Below are 27,421 nucleotides of genomic sequence, written 5' to 3'. Positions count from 1 at the left end.
CCAAAACCGGCGGGGATCGTTTCTTCATGTTAAGTGACCCCAATGGAATTCACAAACGGGGCCCATTGGTCCCGAACGTCCATAGGACCCTCCTCACCACAGGATTTCTCATTGAATTTGGGAAATTTTGGTTTTTGGGTCCTATCTCCGTCAATTTCCGTCAAAAATGAATTTGACCANTATGAATTCGATTGGGGTCACTTAACATAAAGAAACGATTCCCGCCGGTTTTGGGGGTGAAAAATTTTTTCGTCAAAAAAAATTGAAGGTTAACCCCTTTCCATTTTTTTTGACGAAAAAATTTTTCACCCCCAAAACCGGCGGGGATCGTTTCTTTATGTTAAGTGACCCCAATCGAATTCACAACCGGGCCCATTGGTCCCCAACGTCCATAGGACCCTCCTCACCACAGGATTTCTGATTGAATTTGGNCTGGAGATTGAAGCTGAGCTCATACCCTGCAACTTTTGTCTTGGTCAAATTCATTTTTGACGGAAATTGACGGAGATAGGACCCAAAAAATGACGGAAATGATGTGGAGACATCCGAAAATGTATTGATAACTCTGTCGACTCCAATTCATCAACATATTTTATAATAATCAATTATTTCTTCCAAAAAACCCTGGCAACTTCTGCACACCCCTAATAGCAGATCAATAGCTAAAGTTGATACTCTTAGTGATAGCCGAAAGTACTTCAACAAAAATTGCTCAACAATACTTGAAACGAAAATATTCACAGCAGTGATTCTGTTAAATCCAGTTGAATTAACGACACAGTTTTGATTGGAATATACACAGCGATGAAATTAATCCATTCAAGTCCAGTAAATTATTCCCCCTTCGATCGCGATAGGTTCCGGGTAACCCTCTAAGATTCATTAATGGCCCCAGGTACGAAGGTAAACGAGGTTAATATGGACTATGGGTGATATAATGTCGAAATGTGGTAAATTCGTCGGTTTCTCATATGCAAAATCCCCTTCCCTCCCGACCCTTTCTTCAGCCAGTGTCCTAACGAAGTCGTTTGTTAATCCGAGGATTTGATTTCCCCCGAGCAAACTGCGAGGAAAATCGCGCACAAATTAAATTTCGATAAGTCAACGAATTCCGAATCAAGTCCAGACTATTTGTGTAGTTAAATCAAATTATTTCAAATTTTTCTGTTTCGGAAAATAATTTGCAGAGACGATTTGTATTTAATGTTCAATATACTAATGAGAATGATGAAATATTTATTCGCATTTCTGAAGAATTTAAAACATGAGTAAATCAGAAAAAAAATTAAAGCCCCGAATTCATGAAATAAAATTCATAAATAAAATTTGCAGAGACGACTTGTATTTGCAGAGTCAACGGTATTTTGTCCTCCAGCAGATGAAATATCATTCGAATCAATTCGAATATTGACTCGAACTCCTCAAGAATTTAAAACATGAGCAATTCTGAAAAAAATTAAAACCCGAACTCATGAAATAAAATCCATAAATAAAAGTTGATTTGAATCGAGTCAAAGTGCGATGCAGAATGTAAATTCCAGCGGCTCCATTGAGACACATTCGTCCCCAACTCCCACATCCCCACGGAATCGTATAAACTATGAAGCACCGCACCGAAAGCACTCGAAATGTGCTCGCGATGTCGCACCGAATAACCATTTACAGCGTCGTCTGTGTTGCAAATGCTCGTAAATCCGAAATACGCGCTTGTAGAAATATCTCGCTTATTCTTCTATCATTTCGCAGTTCGACTACAAGTCAATAGTGCCTCTTCTACTCGCACTGGGGTCGTTACGCTCTAGGGGGCTCGACGAGGTGCTCCGTTTTTATTTTTTTTTCTCATTCGAGATTTTTTTCTGAAGCTGAATTGCGGTTTTTATGGGCTTACGTGCGACCGTAATTACCTGTTTCGAAGGGAGGGAATTGAATTCTGCAGGGGAGGAGCGGAGTCATGAGGTGACTTGATCATCCGAGAGGTTTGCACTCTGCGAAATATTTTTCATTTATTTTTCCCTCCAACCGCGAATTTCCGAAATACTCGAATTACTTTAATTGTGAAATCTATTCGATTTTGAAGACTGAGACTTGTTGCCACTCAGTCATGACAGTGGGGCTCACAAATAACTGAGAATGCAAGCGATTAATTCCACTCGAACTATTTTACTTCTGTCCTAGGTAATTCGTGAATTCCCAACGCTCGGAAATTCTGGGGGAGGAAATTCTGGGGCTAGTGGTTTTTTCGGGTCGTACCAGGATTGTGATGACGATTAAGGTGACGTTGACGGTCCCAGGCTCGAAAAAAGCAGCGCCGTCTGTGATGTTGACCCCGGGCCCCGGTCTCCACTCGCCAACCTGCAATTTTCATCAGTATGTAAATTGAATTTTTAATTCTTGGATAAAAATTCATGAAACAAATTTATTATGTAGTACTGTTTCAGCCTCGGTGGAACTGCAGGGGGAGGAGGCAGTTCACTTGGAGACGTGGGAGGATTAACACGTGGGGATGGGAAATCTTGCATTCGATGCAGGGGGAGAAAATAGCATTCTGGGCAGTTGGGTGGTTGAAACAAATTTGTTGAAATTATTTTATTTTATTGATTACTTTTGCAATTTGTTGGAATTTAACATAGGAATTTTTGAGAATTCCTGGAATTTAAAAAAATAACGAAGTGAATGTGAAAATATTTTAGATGAGTTGAAAAACTTATCTACAACACTCAAGAATTTTATCCAAAAGCGAAGAATTTTCTCAAATTGCTTATAGAACCGAAAAATTCTCTTAAATTATCTGTAAAACCAGAAAATTTTCTCGAATGTTTTGTGAAATCGGAGACATTTCCAGAATTTTCCAGAAGTTTCTACGTTGCATTCCTCTAGGGACCCTAAACTATTCAAAAGTGAAAATAAAATTGAACTCCATTCAGTAGTATTTCCGTGAAACGCGGCTAAAGAATCGGCAACAGATTTATTTAACAGATTTATGTATTATTGTATTGATTATTCTTCCTCGCCTGAGTTATTTTCAGACAAAAAAATTATTGTCTTCCTTCAAAAAATTATAAATTTATCTCAAAAACCACTTTTGGGATTTTAAACACCTTTTTTTCTGAAATGATATTTACTCACTTTAACCAGTGAATGTTGCTTCAACTTGAGCAAGTCCAGCTTGAACTGAATCCTCCTCCCCTCCTTGAACTCAATGGGTCCGGATAACCCCTTCATCTCCACCTGCAACACCGCCGAAAAATTCTTGAAACCCGGATCCAGAGAATAAAGAAAACATCGCGATCAAAAAGTCGTTATCGCGAGCAGCTCTCAACACTCAGGATCGATTAACGAAAAGTGCAACTGGGTGAGACTCAACAGGGATGATCCCTCTTATATACTTTTTGACTGGGGGCGGGCGGAAGAATTGCAGAGAAGAGATTTCCAAAGGGATTCCCCCGACATTCGGATGCACCGGAGGTGTTCGCCCTGTTTTTTCTCAGGGACTGGGGAATTTTAAATCCGCATATCGAACCTCGGTGGAAAAATGAAGAGAATGGTTTCTCGAGAGTGGAAATTATGAAAGATGTTCACGGGAAAATCACACAATATGCGCGACATTTCGCTTCGCAACTCTTCCGGAGGTGTTAGCAATTTTCATTTCCATGTGCATTCATTTATATTAAAACTTGTGTCTTTCAGACATTTTTTCAGAGCTTTTTCAGTTATTAAAAAGTGTCAAACCGAATTCATTGATAAGTTCGGAGAATTAATTCGCAATTAACCAGTGAATTAATGAATCAATTGATTAGTCCTGAAATGAAGTGAAGTCAATTCGTTAAAAAAAATCATGCGCACGTCCGGAAGTTTGGAAGCGCGTGATAAAGTGGAGTGAACTCGAAATATAAAATCCCGGAATGATAGTCATGCAGCGACGTCGTTGGTATAATTTGTTACGAGTGTCTTCCCCGCGTTAAATCCCGTCTCTCCCGGGTTACAAGCCTGTCATCCCACTCCATTATACTCGGGTATCTCTTCGGGACGCGCCAGGAATATGAGCCCCTCTTGACTCCCTCGGCAGGCTTAGGGGGGACACTGCGTTGTCCTGTTTCTCGGATTTAACCGGAAACTTCTTCTCCGTGACGGCTTTTTTTTCATATTTTATTTTCCTATTTTTCGCTTCTTTTCACACCCCGCGGCACGAGCCGGGGAATTTAATGTCAACCACATGCCACGCTACCTTATCCTTATTTATTTTATCTCGGGCCATATTCAGTGGTTTCGGGTTGAAGAATGAATTTAGGGGTTTGGGGTTGTTTTCTGTTTTCATTTCAGATTTGTGGGGGAAATTTGTTTTTAGTTTGAAAAATTAGTTCAGTAATTTAAAGAAAAATAACATCATATTTACATTGGGAGAATGAAAATTATTAAATTATTTACTGAAAATAAATATTTACTTATTGAATTTATTGAAAATTATTATTTATTTAATGGCGGTCCATAATCAGAATATTTGGCTTACATTAAATTAAATACACTAAATTTATAACTAATTTGTTATTGACAAACCACTCAATTTTTTGAATGTTTTGTTTGTAAAAATTGTGAATATTTAAGCTTTTAATGCAACATTAATAATTATTTCGAATGGAAAGCTCAATTTTATTCAATTCTTCAAGATCAATGAGAGCTTTTATGAACGATTTAACATCGAATTGAATTTAATTTCAAAATATTAAAAATTGAAATGCAATTATTATTAAAATTAAAAAAAATTAATGCAGAGCGTCAGAACCTCATCAAGACAAGTGCCTCAACTCCTCAACAATACAATTCTTCAGGGCTGAAATAGAAAGAACGGCGGAGCGCTTGCGTTTGGTGGATGATACGAGAAAGCCAAATTGAAACTTGGATTACAAGTGAGGTGATAAATTAGGGAGAAACTGGTTACTGTTCCACTTGAGGACAAAACTTGGTAGCTTTCGAAACTGGTTAGTGTGAGAGCCAAGAGGACGATGTTGTCGTAGTAAAATCCACTCGCCCCCTGTGCCGCCCACCCCCTAGCCATCGCAGCACTTAAACCCTCAGCCTTTATACCATATCAGACATTCACGTGCAGTGGCGTTAAGTTAGCTTGAGGAGGTAAAGGGCCGGGGATCTGAAGTGGCTACAAACCTCATTCGTCGGGTGGAGTGAGCACGGTCAACCGCCCTTTGGCCCTGAACGACCTCACGGTTTTTCCACGGCTCAATTCAGTAGCGAAGCGGTAAACCGGGTCAAGTCGATTTTGACTATTGGCCAGTTTTTCACGAATATCTCGGAATCTAAAAGAGATAAAAAAATTTTTGTCATGACCTTTTTATAGCCCTTAATTGGTTCTACAAAAAAGGTCATGAGAAAAATTTTGCTATCTCTCTTAGGTTCTGAGATATTCATCAAAAACTGATCAAAAGTCAAAATCGACTTGACTCGGTTTACCGCTTCACTACTGAATTGTTCCTGTGGCTTGATTTCCCAACACTGGGTAAATCTTATCAACTTGACTCGTTAAACAACAGAGACTGGTGGAGATGAACTCCAGTGTTTTGTTGACATTTAATTTTTCAGCGCTGGGCTTTCGTTGGTTGTGGAATTTCGGATTAAATGCCCACGTACGAAAAAACGAATGGGCCGAGCTTGGCCCAAGCCCGGTGGCCGGCCTGCCGAACTTCGGGACCCGTTCCTCAACCGGGACCGCGCCGGATTTGGTTGAAACCTGGAATGATAACATCGGGCCAGGTCTGGGCGCCCATCTCGGCCCAGCGTTGATTGCCAGTCGTTGGCCAGNGACGGTTTCTCCGCCTGACTCTTGCGACCCTTAATCTGAACCTCGTAATCCTTAATCTGACCCTTATTCGGATCCTTGTGAGCCCTATTTTTTTGTTTTAATTTCGAGTACCAAATTTTCATCACCAGAAGTCGAGTTAAATTTTTATAATAAAGAAGGATAATATAGGGAGACCCTCGTGACCCTTGGAAGCCTTACTCTGGCTTATTTTCGACTACTGGATTTTTATAATATAGAGAGATATTCCACTGCATTTTAAATAGATTCGACATTCAATAGCTGTTGCATCTACACGAGTATTCAAATAAATTGACTGAAATGTTAGAAGTATTCATGTGATTTCAACAAATACTCGATCTCTCGTTGTCTGTTTTTTTCCATCTCTCGAAATTTTTCGACATCGACAGACATTTTTGACTAGCGTTTGGAAAGTTGAAGAACTATTTCCTGAATTTTGTCAGAAATTTCCCCCAGTCCATTCTCCGTTTTGTAATTTAACTTGACTCGCAGACTTTTTTCCATAAAAACCCCGCAAAAAAGTTGAACAAACTGAAGGGATTTTTCATGTAATGGAAAAATATTCCCTTCCTCCTCCGCATTTAAGTTATTTTCAACAATTGAAAGCCCACATATGCAGAAGTTGCCAACAAAATTCAATACCCCATCTCTCGATAGTCCGTATTCACGCTGTTATAAGCGCAATCCAGCATCAGAGAGTTTGCACGGCGCATATAGGTATCGTCACCATGGAGCCACTGATCATTGTCCTGTCCCTTCGAGCTGGGGCACCAACCATTGCATTTTCCATGGCAATTACTTCTCGTTTGGTTCAATTAAGCCAGAAGGCAGGGGACACAACATTTCGCCTGTTAGAGAGGCCAGTAAATTCGATACGGGCGCAGGGGGAATGGATTTCGAGATGATATCAGCTGCGCCGACTTTTCACCCATTGTTATCATATTTTCAATAGCTTTTTGGCTCAAATTAACTGCCGATACGACACTTTTTATCGAATAAAATAGTTCAGAATTTTTCCATTCGCGTCAACAATTTTTTTAAATTATAAAATTCATGTTCATTGCGGTGAAAATGTGGAATGAATTTTGTTGAATGGAATTTATTCCTGTTAACGAAATAAATTATTCATTGGAATTAAATAATGTCTTAGTCTCTTAATTTCACAGAAAAGTTTTTAAGTTTAACTTTAAATTTAGAAAATCTTCGTGCGAATCAAATGAAGTTTGTTCAGTTAAAATAAATCATTTCTCTGGATGCAGGCAGGAAAATTATACTCGCTGAAGCGGCCGAATCCTCTCGAATCTCGATAATCCCCTCCTCGCAACTCAGTTGCCTGTCTATACACCAATTCCGAATGTAGTGTATCAACGCCAACACTTGTGTCACGACGCACTGCAGTTGAACATCCATTGGCACTTCTCGCCCTTTCTCCTATCAGTTGCCTCGATTTTCCGTCTCAGTTTGCACCTCGTACTTCCACCTAAGTACATGCAGAACGATGTGCCCGAGTAATACGCATACACCAGTGGAGACATTCACCAGGTAACTCGACACGTTCTACATGATTTCCACATTCGATCAGCGCGTTACAACTGCGATAGAATACGTAATAGTTGCTTGACGGAAGTTGGAAACTGGTTATTGTAATTATTTCCGGGGGGTGATGACTCGCTCTTCGACATTAAATGGGGTTGTTATTTTTAATGAGGCGAAGTTTTGAGCGGAAGGGGAATATTTCCAGAGGCGGATTTTTTGCGGATTTTTTTTTTTAATGACTGCAATTTTAAAATTTTTTACGTTTCTCTAATTTTTTATAGTAATTATTCTTAATGACGTGAAGATTTGAGGGAAATCATTTTGAGGGGAAGCGGAAAATTCAAAATGAAAATGTCAGGTAATGTTTTTTTTCAAGTCATTTTTGAATTTTTTTGAAAATACTTCAAACTGATTTTTTTCCAACAATTTTTTTCACTAATTGTTTTTACGAAGTGGAAAATACAGAGGCCAATTTCAAGAGACACAGTTTTTCCACCATTTTCCATTTTTAAAATCACTTCAAACTTCAATTTTTTTCTCCGATTTTTTCCATTCTGTGACATTGGAGTATCGAAAAAAATATCACCAGCGATGGCCTTTCATTGGTCCAAGCGGGTCAGCCGGCTTAATTTTTCCAAATTGTCGAATGCCCGAAAACCCGGGATGCCGTGTAATATTACACGCGTTCCTTTTTTCCGGTGAAAAAAGGGGGAATGGCACTCGACTAAATGCTACAGTTGTTTGAAATGCACGAGTGGAGGGCAAAGTCACAGCAAGAATAGACAAAATACATATGCATGGACGTGTGCATCTGGGGTGTACCTTAAAATTACCATAATTAGAATTTTCACGGCAACTGCGATATTCAGGAACAAGATTAATCCGGGAAATATCTGATTAAACGAAACTGGCAGATGTATTCATTCCAAAAGTCGAAAATTAATTAGGAATTAATTGAATTTCCTGGGTTCCTAATTTTTTTTTGTGAAAATAAACGTTTGATTTTTTATTTTCACGCGGAGAGAAATGTTCAGTAAAAATTATGGAACTCACAGTTCACTCACCAATTACGGAATTTTTCACAGAGATTCAGATAAAAATTATGGAACGCTCTGGAAAAATTCCGTGACAGTTCCCTGAAATTTCCTACAACCACATTTCGCTCCGAAATGACGGAAAAGATACGTAATTTTTATTGAATATTTCTCTCCGTGCATAATTTTTTTATTTTCATGAAAAATCTTATTGCATTTCCATGCAGCATCCTCTCGAGATTTTTTTATTTCCAAAATGAATCGAGATTCCTCATGGAAATTAATTACAACAGCTTGGTTTTTCGGTGGGCGATATATCATCTCGTAAGGTCGAGGATAACTGTATTGGGGGCTGGAAAAGGGTCACTCTACGGCAAGAGGATTGTACGACGTCACGAGACGGAATTTGTGGTCCCTGTCCATGACAGTTCTCGCACCATTCATTATGCGGTATTAAACAATTTATCTGGTACGAGGCTCAAGTGTTACCGTACTGCCGAGTTCCCAGTGAGCACCAGTGCTACGAAAATAATTGGAAATTTCTTAACCCAGTGAGTAAAAAGGAGAATAAACAACATATTTCAACTGGAAGAAATCCTTTCCTTCAAATAAAACGTCATGAAGTGATTTATTTCATTAGGAATTGATTTTTCAGTGGGAATTATAATTGAAAATACGGAATTATCCATACAATATTTTTTTTTCCGGAAAAAATAATTTTTCTTTCAATTAAAAAAAATTTTATTCTTAAAAAAAAATTATATTTATTTCATTCATAATTTTATTGACTTTAAAAATTCACAAAAAATTGTTTTTTTCGATTTATGAACATTATTCATTTGAAAAATTTATCAGAGGCTTAAAATTACTGAATTTTAACGCAATTTGATGGAAATCGTTGAATAAAAAAATTTTTATTCCTAAAAAAATTCTTATTTATTCAGTGAAGTATTCAATCAGCATTTCCATTTTGTATTCAAATCAGACGCGATGAAATCTCACCTAAAAAATCACAATTCACGGGAAAAAATCGTTTTTCCCCTCCGCCCCGAATTTTCCCAATAAATTCTTCGCCGCACGAAATGCCCGTGATACCGTACATTTTGGATTCCCGCCAAATCTCTCAACTGTAATTCACCCTTACAACTAAAATCCAGGGGTATCCGTTCGTCCCCGGCGTTCCATTCAGACCCGCAGGCTCTTATACCACTGGCCCACATAAAAATCGACAATTCTCTCTCTCTGTCGTATCCCATCTATCGAATTCCCCGCTGAAGAATTCAATTGAAAACTCACCGAGTTGATGTAGTTGATGAGAGAGAGGCCGCCGTCCCAGGGATGCTCTGCCTCGCAGGAGAGATTCGCCGGTCTCAGCGTGTGAGACTGCTCCAGGGTGCGCAGACCAACGGCAAATACTTGTACGCTGTCGTATATCAGAGCGGGCTCAGCCTGGAAAAAGTCGCAAAAAGAAGTGGATGAATTTTCAGCCAAACCACGTCATTAAAACTTCAAACATCAACATGAGAAATTCGAGAGAAATGAACAACGTCGTTAAAATTTCATGGACTGGTTCACGTGAAATTGAAAATCGATTCACTTCCAATTATTTTCTTGATATCGATATCTGTCGGGTGTGTGATCATTTGGAGGGGCGTTGCCAATTATTGGGGGTGTGAAAAAGTTGTCTGAAGTTCGGGAAAATGATTGATTATTATAGATTGGTGAATTATCAATTTTATTAAAGACTCGTCACACTTATTTTGACCCTTAATTGCGGAGTCTTAATTTCGGGTGCAAATTTTTAATCATCAGAAGTCGATTTCAATTTTTACAATATAGAGAGCTACATTTTTTAATGTCTCCGGTCTTACCTGAGGTATCACGATCGACGGGGAATAATTTACTGGACTTGAGCGGATTAATTCCACTGCTGTGTGTATTCCAATTAAAACTGTGTCGTTAATTCAACGGAATTTAACAGAATCACTGCTGTGAATATTTTCGTTTCAAGTATTGTTGAGCAATTTTTGTTGAAGTACTTTCGGCTATCACTAAGAGTATCAACTTTAGCTATTGATCTGCTATTAGGGGTGTGCAGAAGTTGCCAGGGTTTTTTGGAAGAAATAATTGATTATTATAAAATATGTTGATGAATTGGAGTCGACAGAGTTATCAATACATTTTCGGATGTCTCCAGTCTTTCGAAATTGTGAATCAATGAGGGTATGTTGAAGCGATCTGACCGAATGGTAATCAGAAGGCGCGATATCTGGGGAATACGCCGGGTGAGGTAGAACCCTCCTCTCAAGCTCCATAATTGTTCTTTGCGTCGCTTCAGCAATATAAGATCGAGCGTTGTCATGTAGCTGAATAATTGATCTACGTCCGTTGTCAGTAAATGCTCGTTTTTTCATCCATTTCTTCATTCAAATGAGTAAATTGGCTACTGTAGCATTCGACATTGACTGTTTCTCCTGGCGGCGGGAGTTCATAATCCAGCGCACCCTTCTGCTCCCACCAAATGCACAACAAAACGTTCGCGAAGTGGATGATTCGTTTCGACGCAGATTCCATCGGTTGTCCGGGGTCCACCCGATGCTTCTTACCCTTCAGATTAATTCATTTATCCATAAATCCGAAGAGAATAAATTTTTTAGTTATTATCCTTCTGACAAAACCCACAAATAATGAAAACCGACAGGCTCAGCACTGGACAGTCTCCAACGACCCCGAGAAAATAAACTTTTGACAAAGGCATATCCTTTCTATTTCCCGTAAACTTCCGTCCGCTTGTAACCGTCAGGGAGCCTTCTCCCCCCCCTCAAAAATCCACGATCTCAGCTGCATTAATACCTCCGCCCCCTCACAATCTCATTCCGTCTGTCTTACTTTACCCCATTGGAGCAAAACACAGACCTAAACTGCTTCACCGTAGTTTTTCATTCCGTCCTTTCCTTACCACCCTCGGTACTCCATTAAAACAATTCTTCATCTCACAAGTCTCATAACTCACCTCTTTGTCTTTTCCAACCCAGAAACATTCCCCCTCCCCCCCCTGTTCCCTCATCCAAAGAATTCAGGAATAAGAGTTATATTCAACATGAACTTTTCGCATTTGGAGACGGTTAACTGAGGTAACGATCCCGGAATCGTCGATGCCGGAGCCCCGGGATTCTCCAGAAATCAGCGAAGACGCGAAAACAAATTGAGGGATGGAGGTACACCTGCAATTACATCGGATGTGGCGTTGTGTTTGCAGTGCTGGGAGAAAGGGATAACACGAAACTTGGGGGCAACACTGGAATGTGAATTCGTATGCAGCTGTCCATCACCATCATCAGGTCTTTCCTGTTTACCGTTGAAGTTATAACGAACACCCCGGTCCACCCCTCGTTAATTTCAAACACTGTTCAGGGAGATATGTGATCAAACAGTGGAGGGTCTTGTTGATTAACTTGCGGGGTTTTCAGGGGGTGTTTGAGGGGTTAATTTGAGCCATCAAAGTGAAAATTTTGGAAATTCGGTGGATTTGAGGGAGGGAGGGAGGGAGGGGTAGGTGACAGAAAAAAATTGACATTTCAAATACAGTTTAATATTGAATGAATAAATTCAGTAGCGAAGCGGTAAACCGGGTTAAGTCGATTTTGACTACTGGCTAGTTTTTGACGAATATCTCGGAATCTAAAAGCGATAGAAAATTTTTTGTCATGACCTTTTTATAGCTCTTAATCGGTTCTACAAAAAAGGTCATGAGAAAAATTTTGCTATCTCTCTTAGGTTCTGAGATATTCATCAAAAACTGATCAAAAGTCAAAATCGACTTAACTCGGTTTACCGCTTCACTACTGAATTAAATAAAATAGTTAAATAATAGCAAATTAAATTAAATAATTGAAATTTCGTGGACAGGCGAAAAATTTTGAAATTTCAGGTTTCGCTGAAAATTCAATGCAATTCCAAAATTTTGAGTGGCTTTAAGACCATAATTACTCGACGTATTTGAATTTTCAACGAAAACATGAATATTTAGTGCTAAATTATACCGAATTAGCAATTAATTGAAAATTTACAGTTCAATCTGATTTTCCCGTGAAATTCTGAATTTTCAATGGCGAAATGACTTGCAATTTCAGTGGAAGTAACGTGTGATAAAAATTTCCAAAATGTGTACTGGAAATTTCGAATGGAGCTGGTGCAGAGCGGAAATGCTTGTCAAGTTTACGAGGTGGTGTTTAAGTTCGTGGAAAAAAAAACTAACTAGAGAGTGTTGGAACTTTGCTGCGGGATTAACCAGTATTTCTGATCGCACGTGGGGAACTTTCGATACTTCAGAAGAGTTTGAACCCAGAAGTTGAAACAAGATCGAGATGTTTAGTTCGGTTGGAACGAATTTCAGGGAAAACAAGTGGAACGTATCAATCAATTGTTTTTTCTTGTTATTTTGTTGTAATCAACGCTGCAACTTCATCACAGGGGTAACGCGTGTCTTAATTTAAGGTGGCAGACACGTCAACTGCTCGCATGTAGCACGTCCCTCACTTTTTCATTTTTTCCATATTAACTTCCTTACGTCACTCGACATAAAGAATTAGCATTTAGAGTGAAATGCGAAGGCAGGCGAAATATATGGTGATAAAATGCAGTTCGAGTCTTGACATCGATTGAATATCAATATCCAGTTGCAACGGGAACAAATCCAACGGAACAAATTGCCCCGCCTGCCCTCTTCGTCGCTCCTGCGCCCGAAGTGCGCATCATCCAGACTAATTCACCGCCGTAATAACATCCCACTGGAATGAGGATAGTGCCGGGCAGGTTTGATTGACCAAATCACTGGGCTGAGAAGCGGACCAGTGGTTTTGGAGCAGTGGGCAGTGACACCAGTCGCGCGCGATGCATTTTTATTCACGAGAGAATGAAAAGTCCAGCTGCATTTTGCAATGGACAATGGTGAAACGGTGGAGCGACCCGGTGACGCCCAAATCGTCACCAAAGAGCAGTGCAGCAAACGTTGCCAACTATTCCAGGCCTCGCTCGAAGCCACATTTTTACTCCGACTCCGGACGCCTGATACCCCTGGACGTGAGAAAATAAAATAATAAAACCCTGTGCGAGTGCGAGATAGCCTGATTTACAGCACAAATGTCCAGGGGTTATCCCACTCCCACTTTAGTTTCAAGGAAATTCGGTGATTTATCGCCAGCAGTGACTCCGAAGTACATGCGCAGCCAGTTTTATGATTTGAATAAAGAAGTTTTCTCTAATTCTGGAGAGCCGCGGCCATTAGCGTAATGGGGTGGTGATGGTGCGTGTCAAAATGTTTAATTATCGGTTATTAATTAGTAATTATTTTATGTTGAAATGCATTTCAAGGAGACGAAGTGAATGTCTGCATTGAGACATTTAAAGTCATTTTTGTGGCTTCAATTGAATTAAATTAAATTAATGGAAAAGAGATCATTTTAATTAATTAAAATCTCATATTTTAATTAATTAAAATCATCTCTTCTCGAAGACGGTAGTTTTACCAGCGATGCAGATAATAAAAATTAATTCTGCAATTTTTTAAATTAAAAATCCGGTAAATTTTAGTTAAATGAAGATTTTTTCCGTTCGTCCGCCAGTGGTTAAACCCCCTATGCAGTCAGCCATTTCGATTTACCTCAGTTTGTCCAATTCATTTCATTCATAATTTTCCCACCGCTTATTTAGCGCCGCAATTTGTTCCCCTCACCGCCACTCGCATTGTCCATCGAAAAAGTTATTGAATGAGAGTTGAATGCAGAACGGTTATCGGTTATTAATTGGTAATTATTTAAGTAGCTGAAATGCATTTGAAGGAAACGAAATGTCTGCGAATGTCTGCGTTGAGAGATAATTCTGCTAATTTACGGCGTTTAACGCCTTCTTAAAGCAATTTTGGTGTCTTAAATTAAGTTAAAATAAATTAAATTAGAAGAGATAATTTTAATTAATTAAAATCTCATATTTTAATTAATTAAAATCATCTCTTCTCGAAGACGGTAGTTTTACCAGCGATGCAGATAATAAAAATTAATTCTGCAATTTTTTAAATTAAAAATCCGGTAAATTTTAGTTAAATGAAGATTTTTTCCGTTCGTCCGCCAGTGGTTAAACCCCCTATGCAGTCAGCCATTTCGATTTACCTCAGTTTGTCCAATTCATTTCATTCATAATTTTCCCACCGCTTATTTAGCGCCGCAATTTGTTCCCCTCACCGCCACTCGCATTGTCCATCGAAAAAGTTATTGAATGAGAGTTGAATGCAGAACGGTTATCGGTTATTAATTGGTAATTATTTAAGTAGCTGAAATGCATTTGAAGGAAACGAAATGTCTGCGAATGTCTGCGTTGAGAGATAATTCTGCTAATTTACGGCGTTTAACGCCTTCTTAAAGCAATTTTGGTGTCTTAAATTAAGTTAAAATAAATTAAATTAGAAGAGATAATTTTAATTAATTAAAATCTCTTATTTTGATTAATTAAAATGATCTCTTCTCGAAGACGGCAGTTTTACCAGCGATGCAGATAATAAAAATTAATTCTGCAATTTTTTAAATTAAAAATCCGGTAAATTTTAGTTGAATGAAGATTTTTTTCCGTTCGTCCGCCAGTGGTTAAACCCCCTATGCAGTCAGCCATTTCGATTTACCTCAGTTTGCCCAATTCATTTCATTCATAATGTTCCCACCGCTTATTTAGCGCCGCAATTTGTTCCCCTCACCGCCACTCGCATTGTCCATCGAAAAAGTTATTGAATGAGAGTTGAATGCAGAACGGTTATCGGTTATTAATTGGTAATTATTTAAGTAGCTGAAATGCATTTGAAGGAAACGAAATGTCTGCGAATGTCTGCGTTGAGAGATAATTCTGCTAATTTACGGCGTTTAACCCCTTCTTAAAGCAATTTTGGTGTCTTAAATTAAGTTAAAATAAATTAAATTAGAAGAGATAATTTTAATTAATTAAAATCTCATATTTTAATTAATTAAAATCATCTCTTCTCGAAGACGGTAGTTTTACCAGCGATGCAGATAATAAAAATTAATTCTGCAATTTTTTAAATTAAAAATCCGGTAAATTTTAGTTAAATGAAGATTTTTTCCGTTCGTCCGCCAGTGGTTAAACCCCATATGTAGTCAGTCATTTCGATTTACCTCAGTTTGTCCAATTCATTTCATTCATAATTTTCCCACCGCTTATTCAGCGCCGCAATTTGTTCCCCTCACCGCCACTCGCATTGTCCATCGAAAAAGTTATTGAATGAGAGTTGAATGCAGAACGAAGTGCGAAATAAGCTGGAGAAAAATTGAATGGGATCAAAATGCGCCTGGAGTATTCTCCTTTAGTTATAACAAGGTACTCCTCTCTTTTCGATTTTTCCCCCCAGAAAATAGAAACTTCATATTCCTTTCTTATTCGCTGGTGTCAATCGTGCGTGCTCTTCCGTCCCGCTTGGCATCCGCTGTATTTCTGCACTGCGGAGAGCTTCCGGGGTAGTATCCATACACCCCCTGCCCTCGCACTATCATCGCGTGCCCATGAGACTCCCACTGATGTTGCGTTTTCTCTCGACTCGCTTTTTTATTTTCCAGTTTTTTCCCTTCAGTTTAACCAGCTAGTTTTTTCACTGTTCTCGCTGATTGTGGTCGCACTTTTTCTTCCGCTCAACCCCCACCTCACCCCTCGGGCAAACTCGGTCGTTTAGCTCGAGCAAAAATAGAATGAGAAAATATAAATAAGAGAATGAAACACGAAGCGCTCTATTGAATGCGCCGTTTCTTTCATTTTCATTTTGATTGCATTTTTCATTTTTATTTCACTCAGACACACGATCAGTAACAGGACTGATTAAATAAACATAAAGTATAATAATGAAAAAGTTAAAAAAAGTATTATTTATACTTTTGCTTTTTGTTTTTTTTCTGTTTTTATTTTCATTAAATTTTAATTACATCATTGTTGCTCTCGGTGGGTTTTCGCTGCTGTTCATTTTGTCATTCATTTATTCACTTGCGCATTATATTATTTATTATTATTTTCGTGTCAGGAGATGAGAAAATGATAAAAAATTCAAAAAGCCTCAATAATTGTTATTCTTCGACTAATACCGCCAGTCACTTCTAAAATAAACTAATAAATTAATCATAAACTACGTGAACTTGTCACCGACGAAATTCTCGCAGTCGCGCAATCCGAGAAAATGCAGTGCTGAGAGAATTGAATAATTAATGCCGAGTAAATTAATGCAATTTACCCCACCCCAGCAGACAAATGCAAACACGTACACGAGCATTACGATGAACAGTATAATGTCATGAAAAGGTTTAACGTCTCGTCTCACCTGAATAACACGTGATTTATTGAGCACAGTGTTTCCGGCTGGCTGGAAGCGCTCCATGTCTCTCAGTATTCCCCTGACTCCAATGTCGTCAGCGTCGACTAATCGAAAGGCAGTGATGTTGACAAAATTGTACTTGAAATCCTCGAGATCGAACGTTTCAATATCCTGGGAGCAGAACGAATAAATTGGAATTCAATGGGTTTTTCAACAATACCCTACGGTTGTGTCATTTATTTCCACTTAGGATTGTCAACTCTCCCGCCGGTACTTACAAAAGTTGTGAAGAGGTAGTGGTACTTGTAATCGTTCATTTGCATTTGAATTATCTGAAATGCACAATGAAAAAAAATTCAATGGGGCAACAATCTTGATTTATAGGAAATTTAAGAATATCCAAGTACTTTGGCCATTTTTTCTCCAGCGAAATGCTTTTCTACTCTCGTAGTCGAACATAAGAGCTTTTATTTGAGCCACATTTCACCCCAAGTTTCCGGGCGACTTACAATGATTTTATTATTTAAACTTTGCAGGTCTGAATTTGAATCTCAATATTGAACCGTTAGAAAACATATTAAAAATCTGAAAAAAAATTAGAAAGTTTACTTTTGGAGGAAGGTTGATGAAATCATTTAAGAAATGGAATTTTTGAAAATTAGGAGCATTTTGTATAAATAATTCATAAGTAAACAATTCGTCTCTGTATTATAAAAACCCAAATTGATAAAAATTTGGTACTCGAAATTAAGACTTTAAAATTAAGAGTCACAAAGGTCAAAATCAGGGTCATGAGGCTCAGAATAAAGGTCGCAAGGGTCAAATCAGTGCCATGAGGTTCCAAATAAGGGTAGCAAGGGTCGGAATAGCATTATAAGGGTCAGTATAAGCGTCACGAGGGTCAGAATAAGGCTAATGGGGTTTTAAAACAATAAGGTTTCTGAAAAAAGAAATGCCCTCAAAAAAATGCACTAAAGTCTTAATCCCAGACTCTACTTTTCCCACTGTAATTAAAGATAATACAATTAACAAACCATTCGTAAAAAATGCTGCATGTGTTCAGGTTTAGTGTCAACAATAAAATTTCTAATCTCTTTACTCTTGATATCACTCAGAACTCGTCCGTATGAATCAGGATCTGCTTGTCTCAGGTGTACCTCAAGGTCCGGCGACTTGGGTGTTTTCACCAAGTCCCTGAGCTTCAGCAGACCTGTAACCGTAAAAAACGAGGCTGAAATAAAAAAACGTAATAAAGAGAGGGGGCAGTTTACCTTCGGCCCGTGCCTCTCGCTTACACCGTGGGGTCGTGAAAAAAAAAAAGGTTTTATGGTCGTATTTCGCCTCGTACAACAGTGGATACAGGGGGAATGTAGTGTGGGGTGGAAGGATCGTTAAATGGAAAAGGAAACCTGTGAACGACACCGATGAAATCGATACTACGTGGGTGGGTGACTGAGTAATCAAGGTATCATCTCGACTTGTGGGTCTTCCACTCTTCGATCTCTCGACTTCAACTCTTCGCAGACGTCTCTTCCGGCGTGACCCCTTGGCCCACGAGCCAATGGGGGAGGAGAGACCTCGGAGGGATTCACGACAACGATTTCGCTGTTTCCGACATCGGCGTGAAGGCAAAGGTGGACAATACCCAACTGCTTCATTGCTTTTTTGGACTCTGGTGTGATCGAAATCCGCCGAAGTGATAGTCTCCAGTGGCACTTCTGGAGGTACTGTTAATCGGTGTCCACCGGAGTTGCCCGACGGGGAATTGCAGCGCCGGTGGATTTAAGTTTTGTGAAAGTTCGATTACTGCGGGGGGAGGGGGTGGGATATTGTCTTGGGAGCAACAGCGTTGGTCTCATATTCTAATGGTGGGGGGAGAGAGAAGGAGATTGGATCACCAGAATAAGTTGTTTAGAATTTTTCTGAAGAATTTCAAAGAATTTCGTAATTGAAAATTCATAATTTCATGAAAAAATCAGTGAGAACTGTAAATTTTAGTTCAATGATTCCCCGAAAATGAGTAGAAATAAATTAATTGAAAATTGAAGGGAATTCGCCTTAAAAAAATTCAAGATTTCATTGAAAATTCGAATAGCTTAACGAATGTTCATTTCAATGCGGTTAAAAAATCAGGAATTTCATGATTTTTTCCCTTTAAAAATCATTTAACGTCACTCTCCTAAAAATAAATAATCAACTGTTCCTGAAATTTCAATTTTATTCCACCAACTCCATCTCCTCACACAAAAATAGCAATTTCTTCAGCCACTAAATTCCCCCCTCACGTTAAACTATTCGCGTTCACCTCGAGCTGCTAAATTCGACTCAAAAATTAGTTCTGTGAAAATACGTTGTTTTGTCTGTCAGCGTAAAGCGCGAAAATCCCCCAAAGACCGCTGAAATGAATAGATCGTAACCAACTCACTGGCAATGAGACGTAAAGCCCATATCCACTGCAATCCAGTAATTGGTAATTAGAGGATTGCCGTTAGTTTCCACTCCCGCATCGATTTATAAGCTCATGTATTTGTCAGTCTCCCAAAGTACACACTAATTCCGCCAATCGATGCATCATCGCGCCAGTTTTCCAGCTCATTGCCGCGTGCGCCGCTCTATTCGTCAATTTTCAGATACACAATGTGACACTCAGCATCGACAACTTGCACTCCATTGAAATGAATAGACGAGAAATAATAAAAGCCCTCCCCCTCCCGCCGAGTTTGATGTATCGTCCAATTATATTTCTCCGTGCTATCGACATTCATCGGTCGCAAGGAGGAATTTAAAAAAGTGAAGGAAGCGCTGTCGAATCGGGCAACAGAGGGACGATAAATAAAAATAAACGCATCGGGAAAATCCGATAAATCCAGCTGTGTCAGGATTCCTGTGCTAAGGAGGACGTACGATATAATTGGCTGAATCGTCTGTTTGCTCCGTAGAAACGAGGACGGCGGATAGAATAAGGAGGTGAAAAAAAATACTAAAGTCGGTCGCGCACAGCCCGGAAGGTGGATAATTTCTCTGGGGACATTTTCTGGTGGCAAATGTCGAGGGGAAATTCACATTCGCGGGAATTCACGTTGATGACGTATTTGTTTTGGCATTGCCGGTGACGTATTAGCTCTTTCACTCGGATTTAGAACCTTCTGGGGATTTTTTGGTCAAACGAATTAATTGCTCCGGTGTTAAAAAAAACGAAAACATAATTTATTTTTAATGGAGAGGAAAAAACAATTGTTTATATAAGTATGTATTTTTTTTAATGCATACTGACACTGTGAGGACACGGTCCGTTTTTTATTACTGAAATTTAAAGTGAAAAATGTTGAGGTTTGGAGCGAGGACTCATTCACATGAAAATTCTATATATTTTATTACTGAGAAATTAGTGAAATTCTGGAGTTTTCGATGAAGTATTTGACTTTAAATTGAATTAAATTGAATTAAAATGAACGAATTGAGGGATCAAGTTCAGCTACTGCTAAAAAAAGTATAAACGGACATTTTTGTGAAATTATTTCTGAAATTTCAAGTGAAATTTTTTAAAATGAATATCAATCACTTTAAAATTCAATAAAATTAACATTTTCAGGGCCACATAACAACGAAAATTGTTGGAAATAAAAAAAAATTCAACTATTCATCTGAATTTTTGAATCAATTGAAAATTCACTTGAACATAATATTTAATTTCCCCCATACATGAACTATTAACTCTAAAACTGAATTAAAATCCACAACTCCATCCATCGCCTAAATTTCAAAGAATTTCCAGCAGTTCAGCCCCCAGAGTTGAAGAGTTGTTCCGCTGGAATCGTCGACAATGAACGATAATGGCGGATGGAAAAACTCATTGGTAATTCCTGGGGCATAAGTACGACATATAAAAAGATGTAGGAGATGGTCCTGGGGTCATGTGACCGAGGGAAAAAGCCCCATAAAGACGGCAATTCTAGGACTCGGGTATCGGCCACACGTTCCCGCCGAAGAATTCGGCAGTAATATCGACGGGCCCTCTTCGCTCCACCACAATAACTGAATATCAGTCGTGCGTGGGGCAACTGCGGGGGCTGACAAAGTTTATCATTGTGTGCGAGGAAAACTGCTCCCCAGAATGCATTATGAATTTAATTCTCTATGCGGAAAAATATATATTCTGAAAATTATATATTTTATGTATGGAATTGGCCTGATTTATATATAAAAGTTATATAAAATATAAATTTATACATGTTTCATATGTAAATATAAATATAAATAAAAAATATATATAAAACCACCGCATAAATCAAATATTTATTAATGATATGTTTGATATCGTTGTGGCGATATACAGTAGTATACATATATACCTGTAATAATAATAATAATAATAATAATAATAATAATAATAATAATAATTCTTTCCAGTAAAATATAATAATGGTTTTTGTATTTATATAAAATACATTCGAAGAATATATTAAATTGGCCTATATTATATATATTTTTTATATATTTTTCCATGGGGGTCACTCTTCTTGGCGCTGCGAACGACATACGCGTCGTGTTGGGACAGCACACGACCGGATATCGAATACAGATGCACTCGGATTATCGGCGAATTATGTCTGTATTATTTCGCGGCGGGGATTACAATATTATGAAGGGAATTGGCTTGGAAAGTGCGAGAAGCTGTCTTGGCAATCTCGCCCCGGTATTCTTCATTGAAACTGTGGGAGAGGATTTCTTTTCACTAAATCCGCAGCCGTAAGATCTTCATCCTCATGAATAATATCCGATAGGTGCCGGAGAGACAGACGCGGAATGACGGATCAGTTGAAATTGAGGAGTTTCAGATGTCATATCCCGAAAAATTATTTGTTCGAATGGAATGAATAGGTTTTATAGTGGGTAAATGTTTATTGGGAATTGATGAATTATTAATTTCATATGAATGAACCATTTTTAATAAAATTATATGATTTTATTAATTCTCACTAAAAAGATTATTAGAACGAATAAAAAAATGAAATGAAAAGTACTATTGGAGTCAAACGCGTATTTTTTTCTCTCTCGCAAAAAAATTAAGATCCTTTCCCCCCGCAAATGCTCTCAGATATTCCCATTGAAACACCGAAAAGGGATTTTTTAATGAAATCTCCAGCAATGAGACGCTCATCCTCATGAATAATATCCAATCTCGGATACTTCTTCCTACTTTCTTAAAATAAAGATCCAAATTACGTTTCTCCGAGCATCCGAATTGAAGAGATCAATCCCTGAATTATTTATGAAACAATCTCTCGCGGAGAAAAAAGAACTCGGTGAAAAAAAAGGGGGGGGGGGAGAATGACGAAAATAATTCTCCTCGCCTCCTGGGAATCGCGAAAATCGGATTTGGGTGGTGAAAATACATATGCGCCCGGCGGAGCTGCGGGTGGGAGTAAGACCTCGAGGATTCAGCAACCGAGCAAATACCCACGGGGACGCTGGTGTGCGCACATACGTGGCTGCTGGATACTCGTGAAACTTGCCGAGGGGATCAAATAAATAAATCGAATCATCCGTGCGACTACAGTGCACACAGTATCTCCTATTCTGCCGCGAGTTTTTTTTCCCCACTGTTTACAGAGGGAAGAAGGCAAACGCCATTTCGTCACACTCGACTAATAAATTTTCGAGGTTTTTACGAGAGTTAAAAAGTTGGTTTACGGCGGCACTTGTGGTGTACTTGGGGGCATGAAATTTTGGAGTAACAGGCGACAGTAAGTGGGACGAGGGAAGTTTCCGGTGACTCGTCAAGGAGACTCGATTGGAAAAAGTAATTTTCGAGGTTGAGGGGTTGTAAATAAATTGATGGGCTTTGGGAATCAGTGGAATTAGGGGATTTCAGAGTCATCAGGGAAATTCGGTGAATGACTTCAGAATCTTTCGTTTTAAAATTATGATTTTTCATTTTTTTTTGCATTTGTTCTTCCAAATGCAATAAAGTAAAAAATTAAGCGGAAAAATTGAAATGAAAAATAAAATAAATTGCTCAGCCGAAAAACGATATGTTCCGCGTGAGAATATTTGAGGGAAATTAATCAACTTGATAGAAGGAAATTTAATATCTCAATTCAATTTTTGCGAAAGAAATAAAAAAAATAAAAAATATAGAAAAAAAACTTTTAAATTATTTTTTTTTCTCGGGTTTCATTAATTATTTCTCAATGATCGAACGCAGTGTGAAAAAATCCAATTGTCATTACATCTTCCTTAATGAAGTGACTCTCCTCGAAAAGCAGAATTAAGAAACCCCGAAAGATCGCCTTCACGTCCACCAAAAAGAGGATTCAACTGCGGCGACAAAAAGCCAGGGGAGAAAGAACAGAGAGATTCCAGTAGATCGTGTCGGGACTGGAGAACAAGTCGGACAAGTCTCGGTTGGTGTACGCAGGATATCCCCAGTAGGAAGGACCTCGTGAACCGAGAAATACGCGATTCGCACTGGAGACCTCGTAAATTTAGAACGATGGAAGGGTGGAGTGGAGGCAGTTCCGCGGTTGGGCGGACGTTTTAATCGACATGTACGTGATTCCCTTCGTGCCCTCTTAGGATGGAAATTCACTTCCGAAATGAAACTATCAACTGAAGAGGATCTTCCGATATTTTTCCAAAAACTCCAGCGAAACTTTAATTAAACTTTACTCCAATGGAAATGAAAAAACGAAGTAAAAGATGAATAAAATGATAAACGAAAAAATTCATTCATTCATTTATTCATTTATTTGCTTAAACATGTCGAAATTAATTATAATAAATAAAATTATAATAAACAATAAATAAATATATAAAATAAATAAAACTAATGTTTAATTTTGTTTATTCACTAGGCAAAATAAAATAAAATAACTGAATTTGAGAACAAAATCCCTTATGACGAACAAATAAATCATTCCCTCGGCATTAAATCCTTCGAAAATTATTGATTTAAAGCGAGAAACCCCAGTACATTAATAACAACCCCCAATAAATGCCATTTAACTCTGAGAAAATATCTCCAACAATTTATCACCCATCGAAAGTCATCAATCAATCCGTAATAACAGTAATCTGAGTCCATAAATAAGTCCAAGCTCCTCGGGTATCTAACGACAGTTCCAGTCTCGTGAAAACTTAACGAGCTACGTATATACATCACCATCCCTTTCACCCACAGAAAAGCTTCCGCCGAGTCTTTGCAAGTGACGTTGATGAAAAATAGATCCCTCTATTCTATTCTCCTGCTCCCGCATCCAAAGAAAATCTGTTGAAACTTTTACTAAAAATGCATAGGAAAGTATTGATGTCATTACCGCGGAGATTATTTTGTCGTTCCCGTAATACCAGTTGAGAATAATTTCCACGCATTTTTCATTTATCATGAGATTACAGGGGAAATCGTCATGAATAAGTACAGGAGGATAATTTTTCCATTTATAGATGTATTTTTTACGCTCCTCAAAAAATAAATTCTCCTCCCAAGAAAATAATTCCTCGGCAAAAGTAATTTTTTCCCCAGTGTAAATAATTTGTATCCAACGTTTCTCTTTGTATGTTTAAATGAATATGCATTTCGAAGTTTGATCCATGGGATCCGAAGAAAAAGAGAATAATGAAGACACGGAGAACACGAATATCTCAACTCTCAAGTGGAGCGTCTTCATCCAGTCCCATTTCTCCCCTCTTTTTCACTCCGGCATTTATTAAAACCGCATTCCCGGGAAAACTCCGCGTTCCCCCCGACATTTTCTCGTTCCTTGGGGGAAGGGGAGGGGGTGGGGGCGAAGAAATATGGGGGAGGAGTGTCTCGAGTGCTCCCTCCCTCCGGATCAATCGATAAAATTGGAATAATATTGTTCGGGCCGCGGAGCGTGGATGGGAGTTAATCCTGCGGTGACGAAGAAACAATTAGCAAAGTGCTGGGAGTAATCGGATTTTCAGCGCGGAAATAGCGACGGAAACTCTTACGAGGAATGTTCTAATGAGTTATGTTTTGGATTGATGCGGGGGACAAGAGGAGGAGTTCAATTCGTTTTCAGGAACTTTTTTTTTTTAGAAATCGAACGATAAATTAAAAGGTGATTGTAAAAATTTGTGTCTTCGAGACTTCTTATGTGCTAATGCATGTCATAATTTCTTAATTTGAGACTCTAAAAATGACTTGAAAAAGTGGAAGAATGTGATGTCTTAACTTCAGACACTACTTCTCCTACTGTTTTTCCAAAACAGATAATTATAAATTTAGTTAGGAAGATCGACGATTATTCGGTTAATTGAAATTCCTTTTAATGAAATTTAGTATTATTTACCCAATACAAAATTGACAATTCCATGTGATCAATTATTTTATTATTTTAATCAATGTAAAGTTTAAGTTCTCGTAATATTTAAGGAACAATGATTGATGGTCGTCTCATCAATTTGTTGGGCCTTAAATATTGTCAATAAAAAAAAATAATACGAACAACAAGTTTTTTTATCAACTCACCATAATCATCTTCGTAAATAATGGCAACTTTCGTCCAATTGAGGAAAAACATAACGTCCTGATAGGCAGAATTGAGTAACGTTTGTGCGGGATGCAGATTTATGCTGAATTCTTTCGCCTCCGCGTCCAGGTCCAGCCTGACCTCCAGATGCGGTATGTCCAGCGCGTCGCAGATACTGTGAATGTGCTGACCGAGAATAGGATCTGACGGTCCAAACACAGCTTGTACGCCAAATTTGACCTGTTGACAGGCTGTAAAATAGCTGCGCATGAGTGACCACAGAACAATGAGGAATCAACGAGAGTGCCGGAAAATTAATCAATTCAAGGTGGTTATCGCCCTTAAAATTTCCCAATTGTGCCCTAATGGAGCCGTCGAACATTGCGGTTCGTGACCACGACTTTGGCTCCGGGGGAAAAAAAAATTTTTTTTTATTTCTGCATTTCTGGGGCAAGTGAGGGTCTCAGTGGCATTAGGCGGGCCAGAAAGTACAGAATCGACTTTCACTCGGTGGAAAAATTCGATTTTGGCGAAAGTCGACTTTCCCCATGGAAAAATCCAACATCTGACACTTCGGCTTTAGTGAGGGATTCACCAGCGCAATAAAACAGTATTTAATACCCATTACATCATCACAGTTTAACCCACCGCCCTTTCAACGTTAACGTGAAATCCCATTAAATTCTAGTCCCCAGAAATGCACTCGAAACTCGCCGGTAATCGTATAAATACGAAGTTGCGAGGGAGAATTATTACTGTAATAATAGAGAGTTTAGGGGGATGGAAAATGTTTTCAAGTATTCGGGTTTTGATAACTCTGATGCACACGTTGAGAGCTTCTCGCCCAGTGTACATGAAGGCGTGCACCAGGGATATTGGGTTAACTCCTTTGAGATTACACTCGAGGGGAGTCAATGGGTTGCGGGGGGTGTTGTAACGTCCGCTTCAACAGGGTTATCTCAGTGGATTGTAAGGGTCGTTAGGCCTCATTCAGCAGTATTTCATTGCACCCTGCTATGGATACTTGGCACACGGTTCTGTTTCATTGGTTTATCTGTTCATCACTGCGCGGGGAAAACAGGTTTTTGAAGTTTACAAACAAGTGGATCCATTACTGATTGCAATTCCCAGCACATTTTTCGGAAATTTTTATCACATTTTAATAACGCTGAAATTTCAAGGAATTTCATCATTGAAAATTCAGAATTTCATGGGAAATTCGATAAGAATTGTAAATTTAACTTCAATTTTTTCCTGAAAATTAGTAGAAATCAGGAAAATTCTGTAAACATGTTCTTGAATTTTTAGTTAATTGAAAATTTATCGTAATTTGGGACTGAATGTCTAGATTTTTAGTTTAAATAATTTTTTGAAAAAAAATAAAAAATAATTTCCATAGCGCAGCGATAAAACTCTTCAAAATAATCAAGTTCTTAGCGGAGTTTTCGAGAAATATCTCCGAATGTAAGGGAGATAGCGAAATTTTCATAAAAAAATTTTTTGTAGCTCTTAATGAATTCTGCAAAAAAGGTCATGAGAAAAATTTTGCTATTCGCCTTAGATCCCGAGATATTTATTGAAAACTGACCCCTAGTCACAATTAGTCTCCAGAGATTTGTACAGAATATGAAATAAAAACATTTAAAAATAATAAAAAATATATGAAACGTAAAATGCAGTATTGGGTTTAGAAATATAAATTGTATAGACTGAAATCCCTCTTATTTCTGCGCATCAAAGTCCATCGACTCCATTCACCGTCACGTATTATCGCTAGTTTCAGCCTACCGGCTCTCATGGGCATCTCTAAACAGGATAAATGTACAGTGGGATTCAACAATTCTATGTTTATCGGTATCGTAGCTAAGAGGTTAATCCCGGAAGGTGCCGTTGCCCGGATTCCGACCGATTATAGCTACGTGTGAGCACAACTCCCTCTCTCTCTCGCCCTTTCTCCACCATCTCTTCGTGTTACTCCGCCTGAATTCAAATTCATGCCGGCGAGCCGCCGGAAAAGCCTGCGTCCGATCGGGACACTCCGATAGCAGAGATATTGCGAATGTTACGTCACGTAGATCGAATGGAAATAGCTCATTAAATTTCGGTCTAGGTAAGAGATTTCGGGTTTATGCGAAACCCAAATGCAAATTTCCCTTTTTCTTGGTGA

General features: G+C 38.5%; 1 protein-coding gene across 3 annotated transcripts in view; it reads right to left on the bottom strand.

The window, feature by feature from the left end:
- Positions 1 to 27,421, bottom strand: part of LOC107036905 (glutamate receptor ionotropic, kainate 2) — a 71,713-nt gene that overhangs the window by 15,251 nt on the left and 29,041 nt on the right. For all 3 annotated transcript variants that reach the window (XR_001460797.1, XM_015255155.1, XM_015255156.1), the window contains exons 4-10: positions 25,254 to 25,505; positions 17,794 to 17,969; positions 17,038 to 17,091; positions 16,766 to 16,930; positions 9,697 to 9,849; positions 3,127 to 3,228; positions 2,251 to 2,352 (exon numbers count right to left, since the gene is read on the bottom strand). Coding sequence is in view for 2 of the 3 variants with exons in the window: in XM_015255155.1 (XP_015110641.1) it covers positions 2,251 to 2,352; positions 3,127 to 3,228; positions 9,697 to 9,849; positions 16,766 to 16,930; positions 17,038 to 17,091; positions 17,794 to 17,969; positions 25,254 to 25,505 (1,004 nt within the window). In the remaining variant the exon portion in view is untranslated. The remainder of the gene's footprint in view (positions 1 to 2,250; positions 2,353 to 3,126; positions 3,229 to 9,696; positions 9,850 to 16,765; positions 16,931 to 17,037; positions 17,092 to 17,793; positions 17,970 to 25,253; positions 25,506 to 27,421) is intronic.

Source organism: Diachasma alloeum, unplaced genomic scaffold, assembly GCF_001412515.2.
Source record: "Diachasma alloeum isolate Michigan unplaced genomic scaffold, Dall2.0 Dall_scaffold_00212, whole genome shotgun sequence".
NCBI lineage: Eukaryota > Metazoa > Arthropoda > Insecta > Hymenoptera > Braconidae > Diachasma > Diachasma alloeum.
This window is presented reverse-complemented; position numbering and strand designations above follow the sequence as displayed.